Source organism: Eubalaena glacialis, chromosome 16 (assembly GCF_028564815.1).
Source record: "Eubalaena glacialis isolate mEubGla1 chromosome 16, mEubGla1.1.hap2.+ XY, whole genome shotgun sequence".
Taxonomy (NCBI): domain Eukaryota; kingdom Metazoa; phylum Chordata; class Mammalia; order Artiodactyla; family Balaenidae; genus Eubalaena; species Eubalaena glacialis.
Genome location: NC_083731.1, coordinates 65,719,524 through 65,736,738, shown reverse-complemented (window position 1 = coordinate 65,736,738; position 17,215 = coordinate 65,719,524). Strand labels below are relative to the sequence as shown.

The window sequence follows — 17,215 nt, the reverse complement described above, 5'->3', positions numbered from 1 at the left end:
AGTCTTCTATCTAAAATAATTTCAAAATTTGGGAAGAACAATTGGGTAGGGACATTATTGTCGTCAGTAACAGGATGTGAAATAAAGATTTTTCAAAGACACAAAGCATAATAAGAGCAGTACTGTAACACATGGATTTTAAGAAAAGCATATCACTGTGGATGCCAGTGATAGAACCTAGAGGAAAATCCCAAGATTAGCATCAGTATGTAAAGAGAGCCTAGTGTATCATTCAGACTAATAAGTCTTTGCATAAAAATTCAAATTCTGAGAGAATTCCCCAAAAGACATAGGTTATATGTTAGGATGTGTAAATGAAATAGATGTGTATAGCTACTATTCAACTCTTGACATGAATATACTGTAAATATACATTTGAGCACAAAAAGTCATCCATTCCTTCATTCATCCATGCAACAGGTATGTACTGAATGTCTCAAAGTGACAGTATTCCAGGGTCTGGAAATACAAAATTGAATAAGACTTCTTTAATAAAGCTTGTGTTCTAGTGCAGAAACAGATGTAATACAAGGAACAAATAAAATAATTAAACTTTGTAAGCTTTCAAATAGGGAAAATCACAGTTGGAAACATGAAAGTCCAGTTCCGTGTATCTGACAATACTTCTCTGGTCAAAGGATGGTTAAAGAATTGGGAAAGAAATCCACCCAAATGTCCTTGCACCTTCCATGCTATACCTCCTCCCTTTATAGGCAATGATTGGAGCTGATGAAACAGGAGAAAGTGGCAGCACAAGTCAGGAAGGGATGCTTATTGGTACCAGCTAAGCAGAGTTGAAGGCAGAAGTTACGGACCCATTTGGTGAGTATGTGCATTAAACAGAGAGTGCAGTGTTGAAAGCCCCTGGGAAGTAGAGTCTGGATTTCAGTGCAGACAGCCAGTTCAACCACTTATTAGCTATGTGACACTGCTAATATAAAAACCTCCTGAGCCTTTTTACCTGTAAGATGGAGATGATAATGATATTAGCCATTTCTAAATGTACAGCGAGGATTAAACGAGATGATACTCTATCAAGTAAAGTAACTAGAAGTGCCAGGCAGACAAAAAATACTATTCATTGTTACTCCACTGTCTCCGCAAGACTCAATTTTCATCTTTGTAAAACAGTCATAACAATGCTTTTCTTAGCCAGTGTTGTTTTGAGGGTCAAATAAATTAATATATATGAAAAAGCATATATGATGTAGAATATTATTAAACATCAATTTTTTCACCTGTTCTTTACAAATGGTATTCTTAAATTAGTAAGGAAAGCACTGGAACAAAATATTCTTATGTTTCTAAACAACAGTCCTAGCTTTTTAAATCCCCTTCGATTTGTTTTTTCTTGTGGTTTTTTGTTTTTTGTTTTTTTTGCAGGTTTGTATCAAGGAATTTTACCAAGGGGGTGTTGTTTCTCTGCTAACCACCTAGAGAAGTTAATTTTTATAACTTACAAGGGAAAAGCACACACCCAGAGCAGAGGAAATGCCTCACAGCATTTCCTAGGTTGCGGGGAGAGTGGTATTTAAATTTACACCAAAAAGCCATTTAAAATACCTTGTGGGGTTTGGTAAGCACTGGACTGGGCAGTCGTCTGGGAAATCACCTCCAGGCTCTTTTAAAGACTGGAGACTGAGTCCGCTTTACGCTCCCAAACTACTGGGGGATCCCTCTCATGACTGGTTTGGGATAAACACAGACAAATGCTTGCCAGCCCAGCTTTCTTTTGAAATATTCTGTCAGCAAAAGAATCAGCCATTACAACATTACCTGATGTCAGGCAAGGTTACAATTAATTAGGTTATAGCTTATTTTAGAATAATTACATTTTAGATTGGTGGCTCCCTGATGAGATTTTGTGATTTTCGGGAAGAGTGCCACAGATGGCTAATCCTATCAAAGTTGTTTTGATTCATGCTAGCTCAAATTTATAATGAGATTTTGACATTTGTGTCCCACTTATGATGGAGGTTACTGCTTACTGAGCCCTGGATGCTCCCTATACCCCAATTCTAAACACCTCCTGCGTAATACTCAGGGCACACACGCTGTGATTTCTTTTTTACGTGTGGGGCATTTAGAGAGAAAGCAGTTAAGAGATGCAGTCGAGGATACCATAAAAACAGTGATAGTTCCTTCATGTGAAGCTGTCTTCCTAACACTTCCCTGTCCCTGGGAAAAGATTATGTTTTTTAGTATTTTGTTGGTTCAATTCCTTCTCAATGTGTATAATTAAGAAGAGATATTCTACAAAATCTAAGGTTTATATGTCTTTCTTAGTTTTAATGAAACCAGAAGATGAAGGGACCATGCCTATTATACTCATCAAAAGCCCCCCCCCATTAACTATTTAAGCTTTCTGAGCCAAATAGCAGTTAAAAGTAATTAGTGTCAACATAGCCTTCTACATTATCTTTAAAATAATGGATTCATTAAACTAGTTTCCTCATTTTTTTTTTTTTTACAATTCATTCATTCACTCAAAAAACATATTTATTGAGTGTCTATTCTGTGCCAGGCTCTGTTCTAGACCTCAGGGGTGGACCCCCGTCAGGGGTTACCGTCAGTACAATTTTAATTATCAAAAAAAGATATCAGTATGCCACTTTCGATCTAGTTTTAGAAGAGAATTTGTTATTACCTGTCCAACATTTTGGTGCTGGCTCGTTCCAGCTTCTCAAGTATCTGAGGAAGTTGGGTGTCGTCATCGTATGAGCCTCCCCAGCCAAGAACCCGGGCAAGGTCATTTCCTGTACCCAGAGGCAGTACTCCCAGCTGACACTGAAAGACAGCCCCACAGGAGACCTCAGACAAGTTGACACATAGGGACGCTGACATTTCTGTACATCACTGGTCAGCAGGTTAGGATAACTAGCAGTGAAAAGAATGACCACTTGCCTGTTTATTCAAGTTGAGCTTATCAATTTCTGACAAAACCCAACCTACACTTCCATCTCCTCCACAAACAAGGATCCGGAAATTGTCAAACTTCTGGAATAATCTTAAACTGAAAGAAAAAAGTATTTTATTTTAGTATAAATAAATAAAAATCACGTTCCCCAATTCTTTGTCATTCTGTTAGTTATTGGTATTCATGTTCAGATTAAATATAAGAACTCTTACATATGAATTATACTATAAAAATCAATTTGAGTGCAATGTGTAACTCAAGAAAATGAGTTAATCATAAAGCGGAAAGGAGATTATAAGTAGAAATGGAGATAAAATTAGGAAAAAAGGGGAGTGAGAAATGAGAAAACAAAAAAGAAGCAGAACCCAGGAAAGAGAATGAAAGGTAAGTGATAGGAGATGGTAAGAGTACTGACTTTTCTCTTTACTTCACAAGGATATGTTATTTCCATGAGTAGCATATTACAAACCAGGGAGGAGAATCTAGGGCACTGATGCTCCTGAGTGGCACAGGGGCAGTTCCTAAAGAGACCCACCAAACCTTGCCCAATGTACCCCTGCCATACTCCCAGTAGCTGTTTTGCTTCCTCTTTTCCTATTCTCAGGTCAATCTTTTTACTTCTGTCTTCCTTCATCTCAAATTTTGACACATTTCACCCTGTGAATGTACCTTTGTACATACACCTCAAGTATTGTGGAAAATCGAAAAAATATGGAGACAATCTCAAGAAGTTTCAAAAAGGGAGTTCCTTAGAATTTTAGACGATGGGTAGAAAAAATAAATGTCAAAAATATAAGATATTGGAACCATCAAGGATTATAAAACAGATATGCTAGAAAGGGAGACAAAGCTAATCAGCAATGGGAGAGACAAAGGTGAGGAGAGAGGCTAGATGAGGAAGTGCCAGGACACATGCAGGAGAAAGGAAGGGAGGTACAAGCACATAAGGAAAGAGCTGGGTTCAAATGAAGAAGACCAACACTCATGGGACCAGAAGGGCTTGAGACAGCAAGAAAAAGGCAATGGAAACAAGAAGGAAGACCCTGAAAGGACACAGTGAAAAGAGGCACAAAGAGAGACTGAGGAGAGAAACAGAGAAGATAGGAGAGTGCTAAATCACAATACACAAAGGCCTTCTCAGGAACTGGTATCTAAAATCTTCATTTCTACTTCTGTGTTTATGATTTAAGGTGACAGTGGAACCCAAGAGAAAAGCCAAGTTGGCGTAAGTAAATTATAAGGAGATCGCAGGCTCTTGGGTCAGATGATACAATATCACCTCTTCAACAAAAATCATATATATACACTAAAAATGTATTCAAAGTGCCTCAAGGCATATTTTCCCTCTTGAAAATATATTTAAGCTTTTCCCCCCAGATTTTAGGTTATATGATATTCCAGAAAGTTTGAAATGAACAATTAACAAAAGTACTTTTTTGTCATGTGTGGGAACTGAGTCTGAAATCCGTGAGGACCTGTCCTTGAGGCCCACAACAGTATCTGTGCTTTGGTTAAATAATTATTTGTATTATATACAACTCAATACTACCCTCTCATGCAAATCATTTTCTCAAGTTATTTTTTATATTTCTATATTTACACAAGTTGATCTACTTTGTAGAGCTAAGCAAACAATTGTTTGATGTAGGATATATTCTAAAACATTTTCTAAACAAATTTTAGAACTTTCAGCACCCAAGGAAGATATATAAATATCAAAAAGTTTATGTTAAAATTTATAATCAGAACTTTAAAAAAAGGGAGATGTCAGAAGATCAACACAGAGATGTCTAGATGAATCTGCAATTTTCATCAGCTGAAAAACCAAGTGTATTTCGTGCTCAGTGCTACATATCATTCAAATGAGATTTATCAATAATCAATTACCCTAAATGAGGACCGCCATTCATCAAATCAAACACCTGAGCTGGATTTAGTAACTGTTTAAATCGGCGAAGAAACTTTACTCCCTGATTATCTCCACTCTTAGAATTGACAAAAACCAATAGAGGACTAACACAGAATGAAAATGTTGCTCTACAGAAACCTGTTAAAAAAAAGAAACAAAACACAGCACAAGATCAATACGTACAGCTTTCTCTTTTTAAACTCTTAAAAAAACTTCAGAGGAAAAATGATAAATTCATAAATAAAGAACCTTGTTTATTACTTTAACAATGTTATCATTTAGCACCCCCAAAAGGAGATAGGTTTATTATTTACATACTAAGACCATAGAACTTATCTTTTAAAATGTGCACTATAATGAAAAATCATACCAAAGATGGTAAAAGTATTAATCATAGATAAATTGAGATCTACCACCTGCCGTAACAACACTTATTTATTAAGAGAAACCAATCATAGTCTATAAATTCACAATTGTTAAAGGATTCATGTTCATTTTCAGCATTATATTTAACTCCTCCTTGATAAGGCCTTAGAAAATATTTTTAAATTTTATAATAAATAACAGAACTTTGATATATCAGGGCTTGGTGAGGGGGCTGTTAATAACACAGGTTAACAAATCATATCTTCTGCTTATAATATAAGCAGCTTATAATATCTATGATATCTACTGGCATCATTTATATAAAAAGTTTGAAAAGCATAAGGCACTTTATCGATGCAAAACATTGATAAGAGTTTATGGTAAAAGCTTTTTGTAATATGGTTTGCTTACAAGGAAGTTATTAGTATGCTATTCCAAAACCAGTGCTGTAAACAGGTTCTTCAGTACGTACAATTAAGTTGTAAAATTCCAGAAAAAGTGAATGAATTTATAGGAGTATAAATTCCTACAATGAAATGGTAAGAAAACACATTTCAATAAGAGCTATGCTAATGGGCAGCTTCAATTACGGAGGGGGAAAAATTGCTTATAAAAAATTAATCTTTTCAGATTGCATTTTGTTACAGAATAACGATCTTATTTTATTTGCTGAAATGTAAAATCTCTAAGTCTTATACACTGTAATTTCACCAGTGTTAATAGTTACGTTTTTACACCTTAATTTTAAAACGTTCTTTTATAAATTAAATGTACTGTTCTGCAATTGAAATGGAATTATTATATAAAAACTAACCAGAATAACCAATTACAGTTCTATTTATTCTAGGAAAATAGATGTACATATCAACATTTGATATACCAGGAATATACATACTTACACTACTGCTACATACCATCAGAATCAGTGCTGTTCAGTGCAATTGGAGGTATGACAGATACTCTACATTGGCCAAGTGGACATATAGGATGATATAAATCTTTGCAGGCAGTGTGTACCTAATAACAATGAAATAAACCTTCAGGAATCATAAAAACACATCAATGTTTTATTATGGTATAAATTATATCTAAGGAACTGGTAAATGAAGATCAAGTGCATCCCAAGATGTTCAGTAATTCATAAATTACTTTAATGGCACAATATTTATACTTCTAAGAAATGGCCTAATCATATTAGAGATGGGAATTTGATTTGGTCTGTACAGCCTGTTTTCATGATTGTCTCAGGCAAGTAGTATGCAGTCAATAAATGCCTGGTGAAGGGAAAGAGAGCGGAAGAGAAGAGGAAGAAGTGCAGAGGAAGGGAGGAAGGAAGGGAGGGAGCAAGGGAGGAAAGGAGGGAGGGAGGAGGGAAGGAAGAAGGGAAGCGAACCAGTGAGTGTCAATATCATTGTCCGTAGGAAATGATGATGACATCTACCTTATAAAATTCTTACAGAATTTAATGAAGATAAATACAATCTGTAATGTGTCTGCTCTTTCTGCAGTGATCTATTAACTTTCTAGTCACACCTCTTTTATAATATTGTCATATTATAGTTATAAGTACATCTGTGCCTATGTTCTCAGCTAGACTTCTGGCTCTGTAAGGAAAAGGAAAAGGTCCTATTATTGCCCCCTCATCTTGGAAAATGATACACATCACAGGCACTCAGCAAGTGTGTTAACTCTGCAGAAAAAAAAGTTTCAAGGTCACTCAAGCAGGGCAAACATATCAAGTAGGACCCAGGCAATTTAGAATAATTTATGTACTCAACTAGAGAGCCTTTAAATGTTTTATTAGTAAGAGCAGGCACTTCATAAAGCACTTATTTAAAAAGGCTTTATTTCATTAGTCCTTTTAGAAAACTGGCATATCAATTAAACATGTATTTATCAAAACTTTTGAGAAAATAATTGAAATTTAATAGCAATTCTTGTTCTGCTGATGACCTACTTTTGGACCATTTCCTGTTATGACTTATAATCATTAACAATCCAAATGGATTTTAGAAAAATGAGCAGGCACAGATAGTTTTAAAAGGAATTTAAAACGTAGGAGAATCAGAGAGCATTTTGCTCTATGATTATAACAATGTTAAATGAGAAAAGCAGAGATAAAATTGTATCTTCACTATTTTTACAGAAAAGGTAAAACTATGCCGAGGTTGGTCAACAGCTGGAAAAATTAAGAGTTATTAGGAGTGTGGAACTATGACTTATTAGGATTGTGGAACTATGGTTTTGTTTTGTTTTGAACCAGGTGACTATGTTTAGACACTAGATGTTTTGCTGTTAGAAACTCATATTTTAAAGGCATCATAATATCATAATGGATAAATGATAGTGTATAGGAAGTACAAGATTAAGAGGCATGTAACAAAAGTGATGGTGGCCCAGAAACCTGCATGTCTAACTGACACATAGAATGATTTCATGCTAAGGTGATATTTAAGTTTGCCAGAAAAAAAGAGGAAAGACATTCCAGAATCATCCCTTCTACAGTCTGTAATAATACTTCTGTCCCATTTGCGAAATTTTTAAAATGTGGCAGAGAGTAGAACAAGCAAATAAAAAACCTAATTTAACTCCTATTGCTTTTTTTTTTTAACTCCTACTGTTAAACTTAATAAAGTTTAAAAACTGCTGACTAATTTATCCCTCCCCCGCTTTCCCTTTTGGTTACCATAAGTTTGTTTGCTATGTCTGTGGGATAAATTAGGAGTGTGGAATTAACATATACACACTATGATATAGCAAATAGATAACCAACAAGGACCTACTATATAGCACAGGGAACTATACTCAATATTTTGTAATAACCTATAAAGGAAAAGAATCTGAAAAAGAATACATAAACATATGTATGTAGGTATAACTGAGTCACTGGGCTGTACACCTGAAACTTACACAACATTGTAAATCAACTACAATAGAAAAAGACAACTACTGACTAAACACAAGTAGAGACCTATATATTACAGGTAAAGACAACTTACATAAAACCTTTCTAAAATAATTCATCACACAGATGACCTGCTTTCTTTTCAAAAAGTTATAAAAGAATAGCTGAAGTTCCAGAAGTAGAGAAATAGACTTCAGTAAATGCAGACTAATAAAAATAGTGGTAGATGCATACATCAGTGGTTGTCCCCCCAAAAAAGAAATCTTAGGTGGGATGGAATCTTGATTTAAAATCTTGTTTATGTGAGCACTCCTTTAAAATAAGGAACGGCAGAAGGGGGTTTTCAGGGTTAGGGTTACACCAAAACTCCAAAGAGAGATATCTAATATAGTCTGCATATTATATTAAATGGGATAAAAGAAATAAAAAGTAACATCTATGTCAATAAAAGAGGCAATCGATGAAGAACAACAAAAGCCTGGGGATGAAGAGAATCATGTTCGATTCAAAAATGAAAAAGAGGGGACTTCCCTGGCAGTCCAGTGGTTAAGACTCCTTGCTTCCGCTGCAGGGGGTGTGGGTTCCATCCCTAGTGGAGAGCTAAGATCCCGCGTGCCGGGCAGCGCGACCAAAAAAAATTAAAGACAAAAACAAAAAAGAAACACAAGATTGCCTATCAGGCCTGACTAAAAAATTGTAGGACTTATTTTTCTCTGTGGCCTATGGACTCAATCTCATTGATTATGAAATCAACATATCACATGCCCATCTCTTGCATTTGCTCATCTTCACCGTGCTTAGTAAAAGCAATGGTTTTCCGTCTTTTTGTTGGGGGGAGAGGGGCTGACTTCCAAGACTCAAAACACGACCAAACAACTCTGCCCCAAAGCAAGGCAATCAGCATCGTAATCAGACAGCCTCACCCGGCGCTCAGGTGAGCACTCACTGCCTCCTCGTCCTGCTGTCTTTTAGCCCCACATCACCCTCTGAGAGGCGTGAGGTCACCCTCTGAGTTCCTGCTCCGACTGCCCTCCTGCAGGGTGGAGGCCCAGTCCTCACACGGTCTGGCAGAGATGGGACCATGGCTTGCTGTTGGTGCCACATTATGCTGTGTCTGCTTCGCACCACTTTCTTGCACATGCCAAGAAGTTTTAAAATATTTACTTATTTATATAACATAAATGTATATAATTTAAATTATATCAGTGCGTGGCCTACTGAACTCGGCTTCTTTCTCTCGGAGAACACACACGGGGTTGTAGCAAACTTACACTTTGCCTGTTAATCAAAATTTGGTGGCTTTCTGTGGGCAGCAGGTAGTAAAACAGGCTGAAAATAGCAAACTACTAAGTGTGGCTAAAGCTTGATGAAAAACAATAAAACTGTGGGAAAGAGGTCCTCACACAAAGGGACAAGAGTAGGTGTCACAAAAAGGGCATTTGCAAAAGTAACCGGAGTGGAAGGAACGCATCTTGAAAAAAGATGAACCTTACAGCCGGTGCGTGTGCTACCAGGCTCTGCTCTGCCATAAATTCTTAGCTTTGTCTCTAAATCACACAGATGAAAAAGGTACAGAAAGAAACATTTTAAATGGAAAATAATTATAAAACTCTCACCATCGTTTTACACCAAAGGCATCTCCAGTCTTGAAGACGGAGAACGCTGCCACACGTTTTTTCACAGACAGCACACTTGGCACTCACGGGCAAGTTACCCTCGAGCCACTGGTGGGGCATAGCCAGCTGTGCAGCAGGAAGAAAGGGCAGTCAAATTAAAGACCGTGGAGGACATCACTCTTAGCCAAGGGAAGAGATACAATGATTTCTTACTCTATGGAATCAGCACCATGTATCATTCGTGGCATACATTCATTTCCCCCACATTTATTGAGCATCTATTATGCCCTGAGCACTGTAGTGATACAAAGATAAGTAAGGCTAAACCCCTGCCCTGCAGGATTTGCAGTCTCGCTGAGGAGAAAGGCACATAGAGAGATTACCATATAGTGACCACGAAGTGTTATCAGAGATTCACATGCAAGGCAGTCAAGGTTTAGAAGGTGGGGGGCACCATTGAGAGGAGGCCCCAAAGTCTCAGGAGTGAACATCTGAGTAAACAGCTGAGCTGAGCCTTAAAGAATAACTTAGTTGGCCAGATAAGGGTCTACAGCACCAGCCCAGCACAGCAACCACTCCTAAGCCCTTACACAACATTCCCCTTGAAATTTAAGAGCTGAAGGAAGCTACAAAGAACTGGATTGAAAATAAAAAGTCACAATCAACCAAAACCTTCCATCTAATCATAATAATAAACACTCCCCCTGAACTCTCTGTCGTAATTGAACTAATAGACGCTCCCACTTAATTTCCACAGGAGAGGAGAATAAAAGAGCAGACGTGCCGGGGAGAGATGGGAGACAGTACGAGCTTACCCCATCCTCGTTCTCTATGATGTCCTTCCCGATGGACGCCAGGGTCGTCCACTTGCAGTTATTTGTTGCTCTCACTGCACACCTTTTATGAGCCTTGAACTTACACACTAAAAAAAAAAAAAAAAAAAAGTGAACCATTGCTAAATGAATATGCACTTTTGGACCAACGATGAAAGGAAATCACAGCATGAAATTTTAAAGTGGCCGGGGGGCAGAAGAAAAACAATGTTTTTAAAAGCTTCTATTACTCTTCAATGATATTCTAAAAAGCAAATATGGCTATGTGTTTATGAAGCACTTTGATCAAGCTATAGATTGCTACTTAAAGAGATTCCACTTACTCTAAAAGAAGAAAAGAAAGGAAATAAGTACAAAAAAAATAAATTCTTGAGGAGAAGGGAGACAACACACACACACAACAGAAGAAAATAAAATTCAGTAATACAGGAGGGCTGGTAACAGCCAATTTCTAAGTCTGGGTGCTGACTACATGAATGCATTTAATTTGTGAAAATTCAACAAGCTGTGTACACTTCTGATATTTGTTTTTTTCTGTACGTATAATATACTTAAATCGAAAGTTTGAAACTACCAGAGAGATAAAGACCAAGATAATTCAGGGGAATTTTAAAGTGCAAGTACGTCAAGAAAATATCCAGGCATCATGGGAAATAGGTGGATGAGGGTCACAAAGATGGCACTGTCTTTTGAAAGTATCCTGTTGGGATGACTACATGACAATGTAGAAGGAATGATGTAGAAAGGAATGATGAAGTGATGTTCCTACTACAGGCATCGCTAATTCTCCCAGGCCATATTATCAAAAAGGTGCCTGCAAAGGAGAAATAAGAGGAAACAACCAAGACAGAAGCAGCACATACATGAAAAAACAAATAAACCACAGATTATTTGAAAAATTAACCCTTGCTTATGAAAATCAGAACTTCACTCCTACTAAGCTTATCCATCTCTCTAGGGACACACATTATCCAAGCGTTAATGGATGCTGATGTTATAAGAGTTTCTGACTTTTCAGGCGGCTCCTTATCACATGGTTTTGGAATTTCTACCAGTAAATCGTTAACAAATTTGAAATGACGGGTTACGCACCATTCTCTTTAAATTGTCCTAATTTGATGTAACATGAAAACGAAGGGGTCAAGTAAAACAACTAAGATGCCTGTAGCCGAATGTTCAGAATGCTTCAAGTATCATGAATAACCGATATATAAATGGCCACTTAAATTGAGCTGGTTTTTCCTTTAAAAATATTAGTCTATGGACACTGGCAATGTTTCATTTACCTGCTCTTTTGTGTACATTGACAAGTTCTTTCCTAGAAATCATACTATTTTTGTTATAAATGACTTTGTGACTAAGCACAGACTTCGTACAGAAAACAAGTTTTCAACTGAATTTTACTGCTGATAAACAATAGTATAAAGAAACAGCACCATAGGAAATTAGCTTAGTTTGAAAAAAAATTTAGCATGACTTGCTCCTTTTTGCTCCAAGTGACTTTTAAATTATTTAATATTTTAAACTATTTAAATGTTGTCATCTGTTACTGTATTTCTCAAAAGTATGGTTCTAGTTTTAGTTCTAGTTTTAAAAAGCAGGCTGCTTTTTAAATACAAATAAATACTTGATATTAACAGTCAATAACTTTTCTAAGAGGCAAAGAAGGAAGTAAAAAGAGGGCAACAGAGTATAATTTCATGGCTTTTTGAAGATTTTGCCATTAAAAATCAAACAGCTCATTAAAAATAAAAATCACTTTTGTAATAATAAAGTTCTTCATGCAATGAGCCTTGAGAATTACAAAGTTGCTTAATACAACATATACAACATATAATGATAAAAATAAAACAAACTGGTCTGTAACTATGGACACTAAGGAATGGACATGATTACTAGGCACCTTAATTTGTGCCTAGTAATTAGCTGACAATTAATTTTCTCCAAACAAGTTATTCTGAAATAAGGCACTTTTTCCTGACCTGTAAAGTCATTATTTTAAAACCATAAAACATAAAAAATACAGTGACATGTAACAAATTATGATTCTTTATTGCAATATTCAATCTTTACCACGTTGTAAGTGTTCATGGGTACTTAAGATAAAAATAAGTACCCATGTGGAGATATTTATGCTGTTGATTAAAAAAAAAATCACCACTTAACTTTTTATTCTTAGAGTGCTGTATAAATAACTGTGAAGCACAATTATGCTCTGAAATTATAATTAACATTCTCAATTGACTTATGAGATTATTTATGAAATGTATTTTCTGTCTTCTATTTTTCATTCATATATTTTGTATATGCAAGGCTTTAAAATCATAATTTTAGTTATTATTCAACACAAACCTACAAGACAAATCAGTATAGACTGTTTTTACTGTGAAAACAAGGGCAGAAAGATTAAGTAAATTTAGTGATGGCGTTACACACTGGAAGCGAGATTCCATTCTAATACAATGTTATTCATTGTCATTGTTGAATGAATTTTTCCTGTATTTGCATCTCTGTTATAACTTTTAAAGCGTCTTGTATTTTAAGCCCTTAGTTTTATCAAGCAAGCAGTTTATTCAGATTTCAAGGGGGTTTCTAAAGTTTAACTTTACTTACAGTAAAAATATCCTAAATAACCACAGTCTCATAAAATAAAAAGGCAACTTTTTTGTATATTCATAAAACCCTTGGGATTTTTAAAACCTTCTGCTGCAGTTTTAAAAATACTCATGCGCAAGACGCTGCAGATTTAAAATTTTTATCAGCAGAGAAAATGAATACTAACATATATTCCTCTAAAAAATAATTAAAAAATACTATAATTAAGACTTAAGAAAAAGTCAGGAACTTAATTAGTAATAGAATAATGTTAACACATTTATTTAAAGACTTTGAAGTTTTTTATTCTCACCAGCTAATATAATTTTCATTTTTCTTTTAAAATGCTTAGAAAAATATTCAGTCATCCCACTATTAACTTCAATTCCTAAACAGTTAACTATATTTAATAATACATAACTCTCAAATCAGAAGGATACCACAGATCAGATCTAAGGCTATTTTAGATCTGATTTTTTTTTTAGCATTTTGAGGATAATAGACTATAAGGTAACAGTACAAAGACCTTCAAAATAACCCCATATAATATTACAGCCCTAGTAGAGTTACAGGAACACTTTTAGATCACTAAAGTCATAAAGACCAATTATATCTTTGTTTGCAATCATTCTTTAAATCTAAAAAAATGTTTAATGCCTCCTCCAAATTCTCATTTTCATGAATTTTAATGCATCAGGCCATGATGCAATCTGTAATTGTTTACTTGGTGAACTTCTTATACAACGCAGTTACAAATGTCTACCATATATTTGACTAGAAAACTAGCGTCATTGTATGTACTCTCTCATTTCATTTTCATAGTACTCTGTGAGGTATAAATGATTATTATCCCCATTGTACAGATGAGGAAGCAAAAGTCTAAAAGGGTTAAACTACTCCTGGTCACAGTTTGTGGTGGTAAAACTGAAATTGGAACCCACAGAGTTTAACTACAGAGCTCTATTCTTATCCACTAGGCTGTGTCATTGTCATATTAAATAGCTGAAATACTGACATATCTTGGATTTTGTAATTTAAAATGAATTAAAACTATGACTCCATTTCTATTTTATTATTTAATTATGATATAGTTTTATTACAAGATTACCTAAGAATTTTTTGTATTAGAGAGAAAAGCTAAATAATGTTATTATATGTAGTTCAAAAGTAGTACATAGTGATGGAATCACTGAGGTATTAAATTAAATAAATCTAAAGAAGGTATGAGTTTTCTCTTGTTGACTATTAATGTATTTCTTTCAAGTGGTCACTGCTCTTAAATTTAAAAATAACCCACAAATCCTGCGATGAGAACAACAGCATAGACCTTATTTTTAGAAAACTTTAAAGAAATTTAAAAGGATGACATCCGTTTAAATTAAACATAAATGAAATAAAACTTTTAAAATAATGTAACATAAGTAACAATCTAAATCCTGCCAAAAAGTATATACTGTCCTCCCAGAAAGTTTTGTTCTCTGTAATTAAACAGAACAGAAAAAGAATACTAGAAAATTAGAATGATACACAAAGTCTAAAGAATTTTCTTTAACGGTAGTTTCTAGTTCCTCAGGAGAGAAACGTTACATTTTGATTTATACTTCCCTTCAAATAATTTTATGTTATTTTTTCCTGAGCCAAAATATTTTCCAAGTTGGTCCTATGTGTGCAGAGCTTCACTTTAAGCCACAGTAAAATTAAAACACTCTGGTCCCACTGACATGCTCCCAGCTACTGCTTCCACCCGAGGGAAATGTCTTCCTATGATGATGTTTCTCTGTTCACAGATGTACCCGTGGCAGCGTGTTTACAGTAAGGTCAGTGTCGAGGGAGAACACACCCTGGATGTTACTGTACCTTCGCAGGACAGGCCATGGGAGGTGACTCCAGAAAGACTCTCTCGGCAGACGTTACAGAAAGTGGGTCGGGCATGGGAGCAGGCGTACCAGTTATGCATCCCTGAGAAATGTTCCACATTAAACTGGGCCACCTAGAAATGAGACGTTAGCACAGATTTGCCAAACAAGAGAACAGGACTACATTTGGAATGTATATAGTTATGATTACAATTTCAAATCCACAATTTTCAAAACTAAAACACTTTGCTTTAACTTAAAAAAAAAATCAGTATCAGGTTTAAACAAGTTGCTGAATGAATCTACATATACTTTTTTTTTTTCGCAGAATATAGCTTTAGCGCTATGGTTCACATTTATTCTCTAAGAACACGAGATGACAGGAGAGAGGCTGCTTTACCTCGTAAGGTTCTCTGGTCTGTACAGACTTCAGCGAGCTGATCCAATCCTCCATCTCTTTCCTATTCTCAGCGCAAAGCATTAGTCTTCTGAATGGAGTGATTATCTGAAAGGGATAATGCAACCTGATTGTTATTAACCCACAAAGAGAGATTATTGCAAGACTTAACGTCTTACAAGGTGGTACCATTTCTAATCTCTTGAGTCCTTACTTCCTTGATGAAGAAAGTAAGATTCTCTCTGTAAGGTAAATGAATTTAGTTCTCAGTGTGATACAATGTGGTCTAGGAAAGAAAAATTCTAAGGAGACTTTTCTTGTCTTTGCCCTCATTGCTATTTACTTATCAGGCTTTCTAGCCCTTTACCCAAGGCTATGAACGCATATAAGCAGAATATTCTTATTTCACGTAATATATCTTGAAAATGGATTCTAAATATAAATCAAAATAATTCATAGTAAGCTAGAATTAACACATATTTTTCAATATGGAAATTTTGAAAAATCAAAAATCAAAGGAATGCAATATTAAATGATTTCATAATTGGTTTATAATAGTATCAACACTATTCTGCTTTAAATAATGTTGGGTTTACAGATCCTTTCCATGGCCTATTTTAATATGATTTATGTGACAGATTTTCTTCCCATTGTGTAGAACTCCACTGTACTACTTTTTAGTGAGAACAGGGAAGAAGAATTAGCATATAAGTCCTTTAGTTGGCTTTAAGGGATGAAAATAATTGTGACTTTCATCTTTTTTTCATGTTACTAAAGAAGGCAAATTAATTACATCAAGAATCTTAAAGCAAGAGGAATAAAACTTCATGCTGTTATAGCACCAAAAGCTTCCAAGTAAGATTGAAATGACTTGAAAGCAGGCCCTATTTATGTGTGAATACAATATTCTGGTTGTAACCTTGAAGTTGCTAAATCCTAAGCATTTACTGCAAAGAAGAGACCATTTATTTACTTGTGAAAGAAAAGCAAAATGTTACATTCCCACCTAGAACCTATTTCCAAATAATAAATTATATATTTACTTGTAGAGCAAATTAGAAATTTTCCCAGGTTAAAAGCCGTTTGATCAAGTGATAATCTACATATTGCAGTAGAGAGCAGATTTCCGAAGTTATGGAAAAGCAATAATTATCTCTAAAAAAAAAGGAACCCTTCCCAAAAGGAGTAAACTAGCAAGCCTCAATCACTAGTGTTCATCTTAGAAAACAAGTCCATTATTCAAAGCTATAGAGCTCAGCACAGTTATAGCTACTCACCAGTCACTGCTTCCTCTCATCTCTCATTAGTTTAGGCTACACAATCCTTCCGTAGACTAAGGGGCCTTTAATACACTGGACAGGCACTCATGCTTAAATACAGCCGGCCAGAAGTCACATGGACGTCGAGCATTAACCATTCAGCACTGGATATTTGTTAATTGCATATGAAATTGAACAGAACCTCACTTTTGCATTTTCTTCTGTTTTCCACTACGCTCCTTGGATAAAGCTTATTAGCAATTGGTCACTCCTCTTCCTCAATAAATAGTTAATGCAAAGAGCAATGCCTCCCTCATTACTTAGGAGCCAAATGGACGCTTTATTGCTTCAAAATGTTTTTTCTAGGACAGATCATCAAATGCAGCAGAGAGGGACCATTAAATCATAATACACCCCTGGCTCTGATGACTGGCACAGCACTCCAGAAATCTCTGTGTGTCAATGGACTGACTGAATCAATCTGATATTTATCTGAATAAATATCACCTCTAGCATGTTTTATTTAATTTTTCTGCTATACTATATGATGTAACGCTAAGGA

General features: G+C 35.4%; 1 protein-coding gene across 7 annotated transcripts in view; it reads right to left on the bottom strand.

Moving 5' to 3' along the window:
* The window catches only part of DGKH (diacylglycerol kinase eta), a 191,033-nt gene that overhangs the window by 73,494 nt on the left and 100,324 nt on the right, over positions 1-17,215 (bottom strand). For 6 of the 7 annotated variants that reach the window (XR_009697561.1, XR_009697562.1, XM_061171182.1 and 3 more), the window contains exons 5-12: positions 15,398-15,502; positions 14,999-15,131; positions 10,529-10,635; positions 9,714-9,839; positions 6,107-6,209; positions 4,805-4,964; positions 2,905-3,013; positions 2,648-2,787 (exon numbers count right to left, since the gene is read on the bottom strand). Coding sequence is in view for 5 of the 7 variants with exons in the window: in XM_061171182.1 (XP_061027165.1) it covers positions 2,648-2,787; positions 2,905-3,013; positions 4,805-4,964; positions 6,107-6,209; positions 9,714-9,839; positions 10,529-10,635; positions 14,999-15,131; positions 15,398-15,502 (983 nt within the window). In the remaining 2 variants the exon portion in view is untranslated. Of the gene's footprint in view, positions 1-2,647; positions 2,788-2,904; positions 3,014-4,804; positions 4,965-6,106; positions 6,210-9,713; positions 9,840-10,528; positions 10,636-14,998; positions 15,132-15,397; positions 15,503-17,215 lie in introns of those variants that run through there. The other variant, XM_061171183.1, reaches the window with a different exon arrangement.